At 43.4% G+C, this 12,282-nt stretch overlaps 1 protein-coding gene and 1 long non-coding RNA gene across 15 annotated transcripts in view; one reads left to right on the forward strand and one right to left on the reverse strand.

Moving 5' to 3' along the window:
* The window catches only part of GRIA4 (glutamate ionotropic receptor AMPA type subunit 4), a 239,375-nt gene extending 232,709 nt beyond the window's left edge, over positions 1-6,666 (reverse strand). For 4 of the 14 annotated variants that reach the window (XM_069808293.1, XM_069808288.1, XM_069808290.1 and 1 more), the window contains exons 1-2: positions 6,241-6,665; positions 4,941-5,099 (exon numbers count right to left, since the gene is read on the reverse strand). In XM_069808293.1, the coding sequence (XP_069664394.1) occupies positions 4,941-5,099; positions 6,241-6,328 (247 nt within the window). In that variant the 5' untranslated portion in view covers positions 6,329-6,665. Of the gene's footprint in view, positions 1-4,940; positions 5,100-6,240 lie in introns of all 14 variants that reach the window. The other 10 variants (XM_069808296.1, XM_069808295.1, XM_069808294.1 and 7 more) reach the window with 6 other exon arrangements.
* Positions 6,667-7,007: 341 nt separating this feature from the next.
* LOC138690159 (uncharacterized) lies at positions 7,008-11,608 on the forward strand. The gene is made up of 3 exons (XR_011328979.1): positions 7,008-8,247; positions 8,523-8,569; positions 8,760-11,608. It is a non-coding gene; the product is annotated as an uncharacterized lncRNA (long non-coding RNA).
* Positions 11,609-12,282: the final 674 nt, after the last annotated feature.

Raw genomic sequence — 12,282 nt, forward strand, 5'->3', positions numbered from 1 at the left:
ATATCTTAAAAATATACAGAATCCTTTTGGCAAATGACACCCAAGTACACATATATTCTTTGATTCCATCAGCAAGTGCTAATAATAGAAATTTTTAAAGAAACTGTTTTCAATAATTGGGGTCTAGCTTGAGATAAACTCCATGTATTAAAGAAAAACACTAATTTGAAATGGGTTTTTGTAATCAATCCTATTTTAGAAGGGTACGATTTAATCCAGTTCCATTTTTCCAGCCAACTGGCACACTATTTGCTTTTGCAGTTCAAACCTGACCGTATGGTATGCCTTTATGGTGACTCTCAATATACTCCAAACTGCATCCTTGGGAATACTGTACTGCTCTTGATAGCAAAATACCATTCAGCTGTAAGAAACCTCACTTTTTAAATAAAGAACACCATGGTTTTAAATGACACTGATTATTAAACTAAGGTTACACTCCTATTGCTAAATTGAGTTGTAATTATAAAGCAGAATTAATAATGAAATTTAATGAAAATCCCATTATGATGCAGCTTAGCAAATCAAAGCTGAAACTGCTGTAAGTAAGACGACAGTCACAATATAAAGGCAACACTACATTTGAGTCTATGTCCTTAGCTTTGGGATATCTCAGCAGAAAAGTTAACTCGAAAATGACATTGCCTCTCCCCTCACTAGCAAGCACAAGCCCAGAGACAGACCCACAGAGAGGGCTGGGTGACGAGGGAGGTTCCCATCTGTCCTCAGGGCTGACCCCGACCTCAGTGGATCTCACCCAGAAACTGCATTCACGCTGGTGAGGCAAAATCAGGCCCTCCAGTTTCAGGTCATCAACCTTGCATGAGTCCAGAGGGCATAAAAGTCAAAGAGACTAACTCTTTGAGGGAAGTTATTCCAAGATACGAAATTTTTAATTCCAGTGGGCTTTTCTTCTTCTGATCCATGTGGCACATAATAAACAAAGTTACATTTGGGGGGGTTTGTACCTTCAGGGATTAAAATCTGCTAAGAACTGAATTGTGTACAAGATGAAACAAGAGGAGTGTCCGATTTACCACAAATTACACTTAGTAGGAGTATATTCATCTCGGAATACACATGAAGTCGAACAGACTCAAAAGGAAACGCTTTACTTTTACGATGAAACATTGATGGAAGACTTGAATCGATCTCTTTTCTTCCCCATTTAGCCTAATCCTGTACATGAACTGCAAGAGTGGTTATACATCAAGGATTTTTGAAACTTCAACAGAAAAATTCTCAACCACAAGACAAGAGCTGGAAGGCAAACAGCTCTTTGTAAAATTATAGAGCTGCCTCTCAAAAGTATGCAAGCAGGTTTAATGTTGACTGCGTTTCTGAGATATACTAAAGTAATATAGATGGTGCATGGAGTGGAGAAAATTATTTTGCATTCAGCTAAAGAATAAACATATACAATCCTCTCCAAAAATCAATGCATTGCTCCAACATCTGAAATCAAGCTGAAGGTAGATTTCCAATCACAAGCAAAATTTCCTGCTTATAATGTGCAAACCAATGTATGCCAATAGTCAAATGTTTCAGCTCTGGTGTATTGTGTTCTGATGAGTAAGAATCTTGTACTATTCATGTTTTGCAATAATTTCAGCTCGCTCTGTCAGTAAGAGAGATTCTCTGAATAATGTATGTAGTGCAAAAGAAATGAACAGAGTTTAAATAAAACACGCAATGGGAAGGGGAAAGAAAGGACTATCTCCAAACTGATATAGATCAGATCAATTTTGCAAACTTGCAACAAAGTCTATCTGCTTAAGCAACCTGTTTTGCATGCATTCATGACTGAGAAGAAAAATACTAATGTTCTGCGCCTGTTTAAAGAAAACAAAAATGTGTAAAATAACCATTAGAAGTTAGATATTAAACTGAATATGCAAAATTATTGCAGGTCCAAAAGTACTCCTGGGTGAACGTTTGGATATATGTTTTTATCTAGAGAAAAGAAAAAATATTCAAGTTTCTCCAATGCGAGTTACCTGCTAACACGCTATCCATAATCCTTTGAAATAGTCTGTTTACTGTCCCTAACACATGCAAAGGGCCAGGCCCTGAATCTTCACAAGTAACCTCTGCAGCAAATGGAAACAGAAATAGAGGTAAATGGTCATGTCTCAGAGTTTTATGCTTGAACTCACATGAATATTCATTTCAGTCCAGCAGCTCTAAGGCTTTTGTACTCTATATTCGGGGACGTGTGCGCCGAGTAATTTCTACACAAATAGCAAGATCCAAAGCCGCTGTTTCACAGCGGTTCAGCAAAGAGTTATCATTTCATATTGCCATGAAATCACTTAATTCAGAGCTGATGGTCGGGGTTCTTTAATTAGGTTAGAAAATCTCACACATCTGCGCTTTAGAAGCCTCTGTCAAGCCAGCAAATTCAATCACATGGAAGCCGGTGTCCTCCAGCTATCAGACAATTGATTTTTGCAGGATTCTGCTCATATTTAGCTTAAGGGACATGCGATATGTTCATTCAGTTGTCAGTCAGTTTGCCTATGTTTCATTAGACTTGTTGTTTAAAAAATATTCTTCAGTATTAAAAGGTTTAAAAAAAGAAGCAGCAGTTGGATTATTGGCACAAGACTGCAAAATGTGAAATAAATACAAACTTGGACTAACATAAAAATGCATGTTGGTTTAAGTGGGAAGTACAGACCTAAATAAGGCCTGTAGGATTACACCTATTTAATACAGACACATACAATATGAGCATACACACACATAAACATACACATTTACTTTCCTCCTCTTTCTCTGCCTCCCCCCATACTGTAAAGATTCATCATCTCTGAGTCATTAAACTCTTTGGAACTCAAACTGTGTTCAGTTAAAAAAAAAAAAAAGGATCAGGTTATGAATCACTATTTCTATAAATGACAGCAAATATAAGGGGACAGGTTTTCCTCAGTTGAAAGAATCCAAGGTAAACATAATCGAAGGTGGTTGGAATGAGAGAGAATAATCTGCTGTGAATAGTCTAAACGAGGAAAGTTTTGGGCAAACCCTTTTTGAATCTATGGTGTTAAGTCTCACACAAAGAAGTCGTTCAATTTTAGACAATTTTAAATTTATGCAAATCAGAATTAATTCACTAATGTTCCAATGGAAATACTGTGCAATACCCTTAATCCAAAAAGTAACAATAGCCTCGGAAATTGTTTGGTAGAGCTGGATGCATAGGTAGAATCTGAAATAATTTACTTCAATGAAAATTACTGGTTTCAATATATAAAAATTGTGGTGGTCCCCTCCTCTTTTACCAAAAATGAAAGTTTAAGAAAGCTACTGTCATTTGTCTTCATGGAATGTATAATCAGTGCCTGCAAAAGTTGACATGCATTGTAATATTTTCTCAATGAACTACACCTGTATAAATCTGATTCCTTCCAGTTTCAAAGCACCTTTTGAAATGTTTTCTTCTTATGGAATCTGATATTGATTTTCATGCTAAACACAACTAATACATTGCTTAATATAGAATTCACACTCAATGGGACATCAATCTTTCCTGCATAAAATGAATAGAGCCATTTTAGCAGCTTAGCAGCTTTTCCGGTTAAATAAGGTGGCAAGGTCATCTGAAACTTGGGAGTACCAACGACTAAATATAAATTTAGAAATACATTTAGCAATTATTCAATAAATTATACATGAGAACTGCACAGCACATTGTATGTTTACATATTAAAAAGTGTCACAGAGATGGCTGTGAGAAAGTAGAAAGAAACGTAGTACTTATTTTAAGGGCACAATGAACAGTAAGACCTCCTCCAGTATGTTTCTATTTTAAACTCGCTCAGCAATGTTGCTTAGGGCATCTACTTCCAGAGGCAATTCACTCTTGAATGAAGAGGAGGGATTCAAAAACTTAAAGGCCACAGAGGAAAACCTACAGAATCCTGAAATATGGACATCAAAGTAGTAATGCTACTACAGTCTTCAGTTTTGCCACACTATATCCTGCTGTCTTACATAATAACATGAATTCCTTTTTATAAGCCTGAAGATAAATAGAAATAATGCTTTGCCACTTTCAGAGATAAAGCGGTATTCAGCATGTGTTTAAACCAAGGCTAAAGACCCTGAGGTGATCTAAATGTTGGAAGTTCAGCTAATTATATTCTGCTTTTAAAAAAAAAAAAGTAAATGTTACCGCATTTGGTAAGGGCATTTCTTTTTCTGCTTTCCTCTCATGGTGTATGTGCATCTGTGTGTGCGCATGTGTGTGTGTGTATAAAATATATAGTAGGAAGAGAATATTTGTTCCAGTTGAGGTGGTCTGTGAAATCAAGTAGATCAGATACTAACTTGATTTGGCACCAATGTATGGATGCATAGAGACATATCCACAGGATGTATGCATTACGAGATTATAAGAGACATTTACAACCTAGAATGTAAGAGCAGGGCTGCCTCAAGTGACATCACCAGATCAACTGCAGCGTCAACCAACTCAGATATATTATCCTGCACACTACTGCTTTCCTGTCTCCTTTCCAGCCATTAGAAAAGCATTTATGAGCACAAATATTATCGTATATTTTCAAATACACTCAAGGCATGCCATAAGCAAAAGCAAACAAGAGTAACTGTGGGGTTCACAGACTGATCGAGACATTCATAATTTTTCTTTACAACAACAAAATTCATCTCCATAGAAACCGGGAAGCAAGAAACTACAGTAATAACACTAAAGTAAATGTCACATCAGGTTAGTCAGCAGAAGGCAGGAGAGGGGATTTTGCTCCAGTTAGAAACTAACAAGGATTGCTGCCCCTTTTGCTCTTCTGCAAAGGGTATCTATGCTGAAGACAGACTTACTGATGTATTTGCAATGCAAGATAATGATGTGGTTTCCTGTTATTTCCACTGCAATTTACCCCTAAGGTGGTCAGATCAATGGCATGTTTACTTACAGGCATTTGTTACAGCAAAGCTGTTAGCTGTTTCAATGTTGTCTACATGAGGAACCAAATTAAAAGGTGCTTCAGATGCATTGGGGCTGGTGTTATGAAGAAAAATTGCTAATCGAAAAGCAGTATATTCCTGATCTGTGTTCCTGATGAAGAGACCACCTACAAAAAAACAGAAAAAAAGCAAAAAGCAAAGGAAGCAGGGTGAATTATTTGCAAGCTACTTACTATCTTGCAACACCAAGCAACTGCCTCTCCCAAAGCTGCACAGAAAGGCAAGTCCTAAGACTTTAATGGATAAGGAACTAATCATATTCGTAATCACAACCGCTGCCTTTAAATCACTGTCCTCGATCGATTTTAACCTCCCTGATGCATTCATGCTTCTTTTCTGACTTCTCAGTTTCCAGCCTTTCATACGTAAATACTCAGATTTGTCATGATTACAGTGACCTTTTAAAGTGTTTAGCCTCCATCTCCCTGATACTGAACACACTGGTAAATCAGCTACTCAACAGCCTCTTACATTAAGTGGCAGGCTGATTAAGGGGAATGATGCTTTCTGGATTAAAAAAAAAAAAGAAAATACCAACTCAGTGTAGGATAATCTGCACTGAACAGGAATATAATGAACTTTGCTCCTCTGCAGCCATGTGCAGGAAGGGAGCAGCTCAGCCGTATTAGCAGCATCTTCACAAGTCCGCGAGAAATGATGCAGTGATGGAGCTGAGCTGGAAAGAATTCAGATAGCTGCGTCCCATCCGAAACACCTCCGAAAGGAGGGAAGCGGGAGGCGACGGGAAAGGGGTGAGGATGGGGCACGGGGGACTACGGGGCGAGACCTACAAAATCCTAAACTTTCCAACTACGAGAAGCGAAAGAAGGGCACCGTCGCCTTTCATCCCCCACCCCTGCCGGCTACCGCAACCTCCGGTGCCCAGAACTCGCGATCCCTCCGGGAGGCAGGCAGAGGCGGGGGGGGCCGAAGGGGGCCGAGGCAGCACCGGGGCATCAGCCCCCAGCCCCTTCCTCCCCTGCCGATGCTGCGCGCCCCGGAGCTGGAACGAGTTCTGCAAAAGACAAGCATCCTCCCCACCGCACACGAGCGCACGCACGGGAATATTTCTACACGTACACACGGCGGCACACGCACACAAGTACACGCGGATTTTTCGTGAAGGCAGGGAAAGGGGCTGAGTGGCGGAGGAGAAATCTGCAAACTGCCTTCCGAGCCTCCTTTCCAACTCACTTTGCAAAGGACTGAACCCCCGGACCCACGCACGCAGCCCAATGCAGCGCTTACCTATTTGCACGCTGCTAGGAAAAGCTCCCATTGCTAGTCCCCAAAAGCCAGAAAACAACAAGACAAGCTGTCTGCAAATTATCCTCATCTTCTCTTTTGCCTCTCTGTCTCGCCTTCTCCCGCTCGCTCGCTAGATGCTGCTCAGAGAGGCATTGAGGACGAGGTGGCTACGAACAAAATCAAGAATTAAAAAAAAAAAAATAAAAGGAAGGGGGAGAAAAAGAGAGGTTTCTTCCTTTCTTTTTCTTTTTTTTTCTTTTGTTTAGTTTTTTTTTTTGTTTTAGTATTTGTTTGCTATTCTCTCCCGCTCGCGCTCTGCCTCTCTCCCGGTTGCCGCTGCCGCTTCAGCAAGCCGTCCCGCCGCGCCGAATTTTTCCCGCAGTCTCCATCGCCGGGGAGCGGTTTCTGTCCGGCTGCAAATGTTGCACATGCAGAAGATGGTGGTGAGTTTGGCGGCGGGGGGAGCGTCTAGTGGCGGCGCGGCGCGGCGCGGGCGGACATGCGCCGTGCGAGCCGCCCCCCCCCCCCGCTCGCCGCTCGCCGCTCGCCGCCGCCTCCCGCACCGGCGCGGGTAGGGAGCGGCCGCGCGCGTCCCGTTCCGCGCCGCCCCGCGGAGCCGCCCGCGGCTTCGGGCGCGCGCTGCAACGCCGGCGGTCGCAGCCAGCGCGTAAAGCGACGGGAGGCGGGGGGGCCAGGGGGCGTTTGGTTGGTCGGCTGGTTTTTCCTTTCCCTTCCTGCCGCTCGCACATCCGCGGGCGCGCAGCGGCGCGGGAGTTTGTGCCGCGGGCGTGGGGCGAGCGGGCCAGGCAAGGTCACAGCCCCGGGCTCTGCGCGGGGCGGGGGAGGCGCGGCCGCTGCACCCCGTCATTCGCGCGGCTGGGGCTGCTGTTATTAAGTACCCATTATTATTAATGAAGGTGGCAGGGCGTATCTGCATGTGCTGAGCTGCTGCGGAGCGGGGCGGGGGGAGTGCGCGGCCGGGCAGGCCTGCTCCCCGGCCCCCCCGGGGGGCGCTCCGGCGGACGGGCAGGGCCGGGGGCGTCCGTGCCCCGGGCGCTCCGCGCCGCACGGGAAGAGCGGGACCGCCGGTCGGGGTCTGCGGCAGCGGATGGAGCAGAGGGACGAGAGCAGGGAAGCGAGTGTGGGCACTCATGCCAAAAGGAGGGCGAGCAAATGAGAGGAAAACTTCGCTGCTCCTATGCCGCCGCCTTTTCTTCTTTTTTTTTTTCCTTTTTATTTTTTTTTTTAGGTAGGAAAAATAATAAAGATTTTTTTTGTGCCTAGAGCCTGCTTTTTGGTGCGTTTGGGTTTTTCTTTCCGAGCTTTGGAAGTTCCCCAGAGCAGCTGCCAGAAGTCTGGGGATATTGCAGTTAATAATTAAAAGATATATATAATAAATGGTAGGTAATGAAATCATCCAACAATAGCTGTGTGTCATAGAAGGGAGCTTCTAATTTTACATGTGGCTTTGCAGAGAGGTTTCTGTCAGTCGCAGGGAATGATTGGAGCTCAAATAACTTAATTTTAAAATGTTAATCGGTAATATGAAAGAATATTGGTTTTTAAGGTGAACTTTGTGGCTTTGTGTTCAAACACACACATTTGCTCCAAGACCAGAGTTTTGCCTGCTTTCGCTCGGGTTTACTTTCTTAGTTTATTCCTACATCCCGTGTCCCCGGGCTCACCTTTTTGGGGTGAAAGACTCCCCCTTTAATTGCTGCAGAGGATGACGGTGATTTCTGAAGCATGATTGTGAGCTCCTTAGCATCAGTCACATAGCCGGAAGAGCAAGCAAAGAACATTGAAAGCAGATGTTTGTATGTATGTATATATATATAAACTTACCTGCATGGGTATGTGCAACTCTGTGTGTGACGGTCTGTGTGCGTGTGTGTTTGGGAGAGTGTGGAGTTCCTGTAAATACATTACTCTATGAGAGATTCCTTTGCAGATCAGTGGCAAACAGACGTCACCCGCATTTCAGAATACTCATTCCTTTATTTTTCAGTAAGTTTTCTACTTCCCTTTACTTTCCCTCCACGTATTCGCATCCTTCCTCTGAATCTGTAGGCTTGTGCTTCACATTATTTACCCATGGCTTTTTGTGACCTCTGCTTTTGCTCTTGCTTGTCTTTTCTTCTTCCTTGCCTTGCCTCCTTCATGTCCCTAAATTATCCCCAAAATTTGGTTCCTCCTTTCGTCCATCCTTTAACATTTAACTTTTTGACTTTGTAAATCCAAGTAAAAAGTAATGAAAATGGAATAATATTTCCATTCCATAGTGGCTGCTGGGTTCTTCACCTCTAGGAGCAAGTGAACTTGGAAACAGGTAAAACATTTAGTTAATTTGATGACACATATTCATGTGAATTCATTCCAAATATGTATAAAAGATTAGAATTTTAGACATATGCCCATTATAGTGGCACAGCAAGTTACTGCCTACCAACTGAGCTGAGAAATATGCTTTGTTCTTTTTCAAATACAATGGTAGTATGTTAATTTAAATTTAATTTTAGAGTCCACAAGGAACCATTTCATACAATGGTCTAATCTGATCTGACCAAGAGTCTCACCCAGCAGTTCCTACATCAAGTCTGTAATTTCTGTTGGAGTTGGAACATATATTTTAGTGAAACATCCAGTCTTGATTTAAAGACTTCGAGAGACAGGAAATCCATCACTTCCCTGGGTAAGTTGTTCCAGTTGTTACCTACTCTCATTTGTTAAAACCTGGATTTGTCTAGCTTTGGTTTCTAGTGTTGGCTTATCAGAGATGAACCCAGTATTCCCATAATGGTATCACTCAGTGCTATTCCTGGAAATAATCCCATCCTCTGCTTGACACTCCCCTGCTTAGACATCTCAGGATCATTTTTGCAGCTATGGAAAGCAGAGGAAAGAAAGGGGAAAAGGCCACCATAGCAATTTTGTTTAAAAGACACAAGGGAAAAAAAAAAGTTGCAGTGTCAAAGGGGAAAAATCCCATTTCAGTAAGTTTTGAGAAGTGAATGGCAGAAGATAAGTAATTGATCACAATGTTTATCTTACAGAAAAACTGGAACAGGAAAGGTAACATGGATGTAATGAAGATTAAGGCTGGAAGGGAAGAAAGATGAGATAAATTTTTAGACTCGCTGCTGCTCTGGTGGCTGACTGCTGAGTGCTGAGCTGCTCTCTCACTCCCAACAAGATGGGGAGAAATAAGATGCAAAAGCTCATGGGCCGTGATAAAGACAGGGGATCACTCACCAGTTAGTATCACGGGCAAAACAAACTCAACTTGGGGAAAATTAATTTATTGCCAATTAAGAATAGAGTAGGATGGTGAGAAACAAAACTATAAAACACCCCCCACACATACCTCTTACCAGGCTCAACTTCACTCCTTCTTTCATGACTCTTCTCCCTCCTTGCCCCGAGCTGTACAGGGGGATGAGGAACAGGGGTTCTGGTCAGTCCGTAACACTTCATCTCTGCTGGTCCTTTCTCCTCATGCTTTTCCCCTGCTCCAGTGTGGGTCCTTCCCGCAGTGTACAGTCCTTCAGGAAAAGACTGCTCCAGTGTAGGCTCTCTATGGGCCGCAGTTCCTTCCAGAAAACCTGCTCCTGCATGGGCTTCTCTCCACAGGCCACAGCTCCTGCCAGGAGCCTGCTCCAGCGCGGGCTCTCCACAGGCTGCAGCTTCCTTCAGGCATCTCCACCTGCTGCAGCCTGGTGTCGTCCACAGGCTGCAGTGTTCGCATCTGCTCCACCACCGTCTTCTCCACGGGCTGCAGAGGAGTCTCGGCTCCAGTACCTGGAGCACCTCCTCCCCTCCTTCTTCACTGACCTGAGGGTCTGCAGGGCTGTGTCTTTCCCATTTTCTCACTCCTCTCTCCCAGCTGCTGTGCAGTGGGTTTTTACCCTTTGTTAAATATGTTATTGCAGAGGTGCCACCAGCATCACTGATGGGCTCAGCTTTGGCAGAGATGGGTCTGTTTGGAGCCAGATGAAGCTGGTTCTGTCCAACATGGTGGCAGCTTCTGGTGTCTTCTCACAGAGGCCACCCCTGCAGCCCCCCTGCCCCCCGCCCCCTAACCTTGTCACGTAAACCAAACACAGGAGTACACTGCCAAGCAAGAGGAGACCAGAAGGGAGAGTTTTTGTGTTTTCCTGGTGGCTGCTGGAGAGGAGCTACATGGAACCACTTCTGACCTGGGCTCCTGGTAGTTCCCCTCAGGCAGACTGTGAAGGTTGTGGTAGGTGATTAAGGGAAAGAGGGACAGATAGCTCTGAGTTCACAATGAAATATCAGAGAAATTAAGAAATTATTGAAAAAAGTTTTTTTTAATGTATAAAGTGTATGGAGGAGATGATAGACTAAGAGGGAGTGCTGGTTGTTGGTGGTGAAGCTTGCTTTGCCTTAGGGCAGATAACAGCTCCTGTTGACCTTGCCTGGAGGCCACCACTAGAAAAGACTCGATCTTTAGAGCATCAGCTGAGAGGCTGACTCTCTGCTGCATCACTTGAATGAATCCTGCTGCAGAAGATGCATGAATAGGATGTTTTTTCCCTCTGGCAAGGGTTGGAAACCTTTGGCAATTTTCTTGATCAGTCTTGTGCTTGGACTAAATGCATTTATGAAAAGACCCTGCGGGAACAGGAAGAATATGAGAAGATCTGTGCTGGAGAAGAAATGAAGGCTGTATGTTAGCTAGGAGGAACTCAACTGCAGAGAAGATACCAGAGGTATTCACCTTATGGGAATCCCAGAGGAAAAGCAGGATATGAAGGAGACAGACACTTTGCAGTATGGACAGACTTTGTGATCCATATATAGTGGTAAATACCCGCATGCTGAAGTAGCAACATGTATATGATCTTGAATCCAAAATGCAAATTCCAGCTATACAATCTATTAAAAAGGCATGTTATTATGTGTCTGGAGGCATGTAACTTTGTGAGGGGGAAGAGGACTTGAAAGTGAAGCTACGCTAAATGTCAAGGATAGGTTGAGACAATTAGGAGTACAGGGAGGAGGAAAGGAGAAGAGAAGGGAAATTTCACTAGCAAGAGATACAGAAATAAAGCTCCACCACCCCCCCTCCCCACCAGGTTCCAGGTGCACCGAGGCAGTGACCGCGTGAAAACAGGCAACACCCTGACCCTGGCCTGTGTGCCAGTGCTGCTAAATGAGCTCCTTCAGAGTAGGCAAATGTCTGCACCACAAAGGCTCCCCACGGCACAACCATCCGGACACAGAGTTCCATCCCAAAACTCGATTCAGTCCTTTAGATTAGTCTTGCTTCAAATGCAATTCTCATTGCAGCTTTCACTCTGTGGTCACTGAAAATGCTTCAGCAATAAATAAATGATGGAGAAAACAATTGACTCGACACCCTGTCCTTTCTTAGTCCTTTCTTGCCTTATGAAATGTTGTAGCTCACATATCTGTCAAATAGATCCATTAGACTGTAAACTCTGGGACAAGGCTATGTCTTTTGTGAAGTGCTTAGCACTTCTGGGCAATAAAAAGTAAATAAAATACAAACCATCTGTGTAGAATTTTTTACACTCCACCCTTTGGCATGGTCTCACATCACCTTTTGAAGTGATACCAGCGGTAATGAATAGATTAGCAGTGCACCAGAAGAAGATAGTTTCCTTTCAGTAGCAGAACTCATCTTCAGGAAGTCACTTTACCATGTTTTCTCGCATTTCTGTTCTTACTGACTTATCTTTCATTCATCTGAATGCTGGGGTAGACAGAACAGGTAATTATTTTTAGTAGTGCTTCTCATTAAGAGTGTTACGTTGACACTGAAACAACTGTAGTACAATGCATTTAGCTTTGAATGCGTTCATCCACTGGTCCCACTCCTTTCCACCATGCTGTATGCTAACGTCATTCTTTGCAAACTTAGCCACCTTAAGAAATTAAAGTGATATGGTAAGAAATCTTGAGCATGAAAGGAGAGGTTATTGTGGTCATCCTCTGGAAAGCAAAAAATCCTGATTATACTTTAAAATATAGTGATATCAGTCAGGATTATTTCAGTTT

The sequence above is a fragment of the Haliaeetus albicilla genome, chromosome 20 (genome assembly GCF_947461875.1).
Source record: "Haliaeetus albicilla chromosome 20, bHalAlb1.1, whole genome shotgun sequence".
NCBI lineage: Eukaryota > Metazoa > Chordata > Aves > Accipitriformes > Accipitridae > Haliaeetus > Haliaeetus albicilla.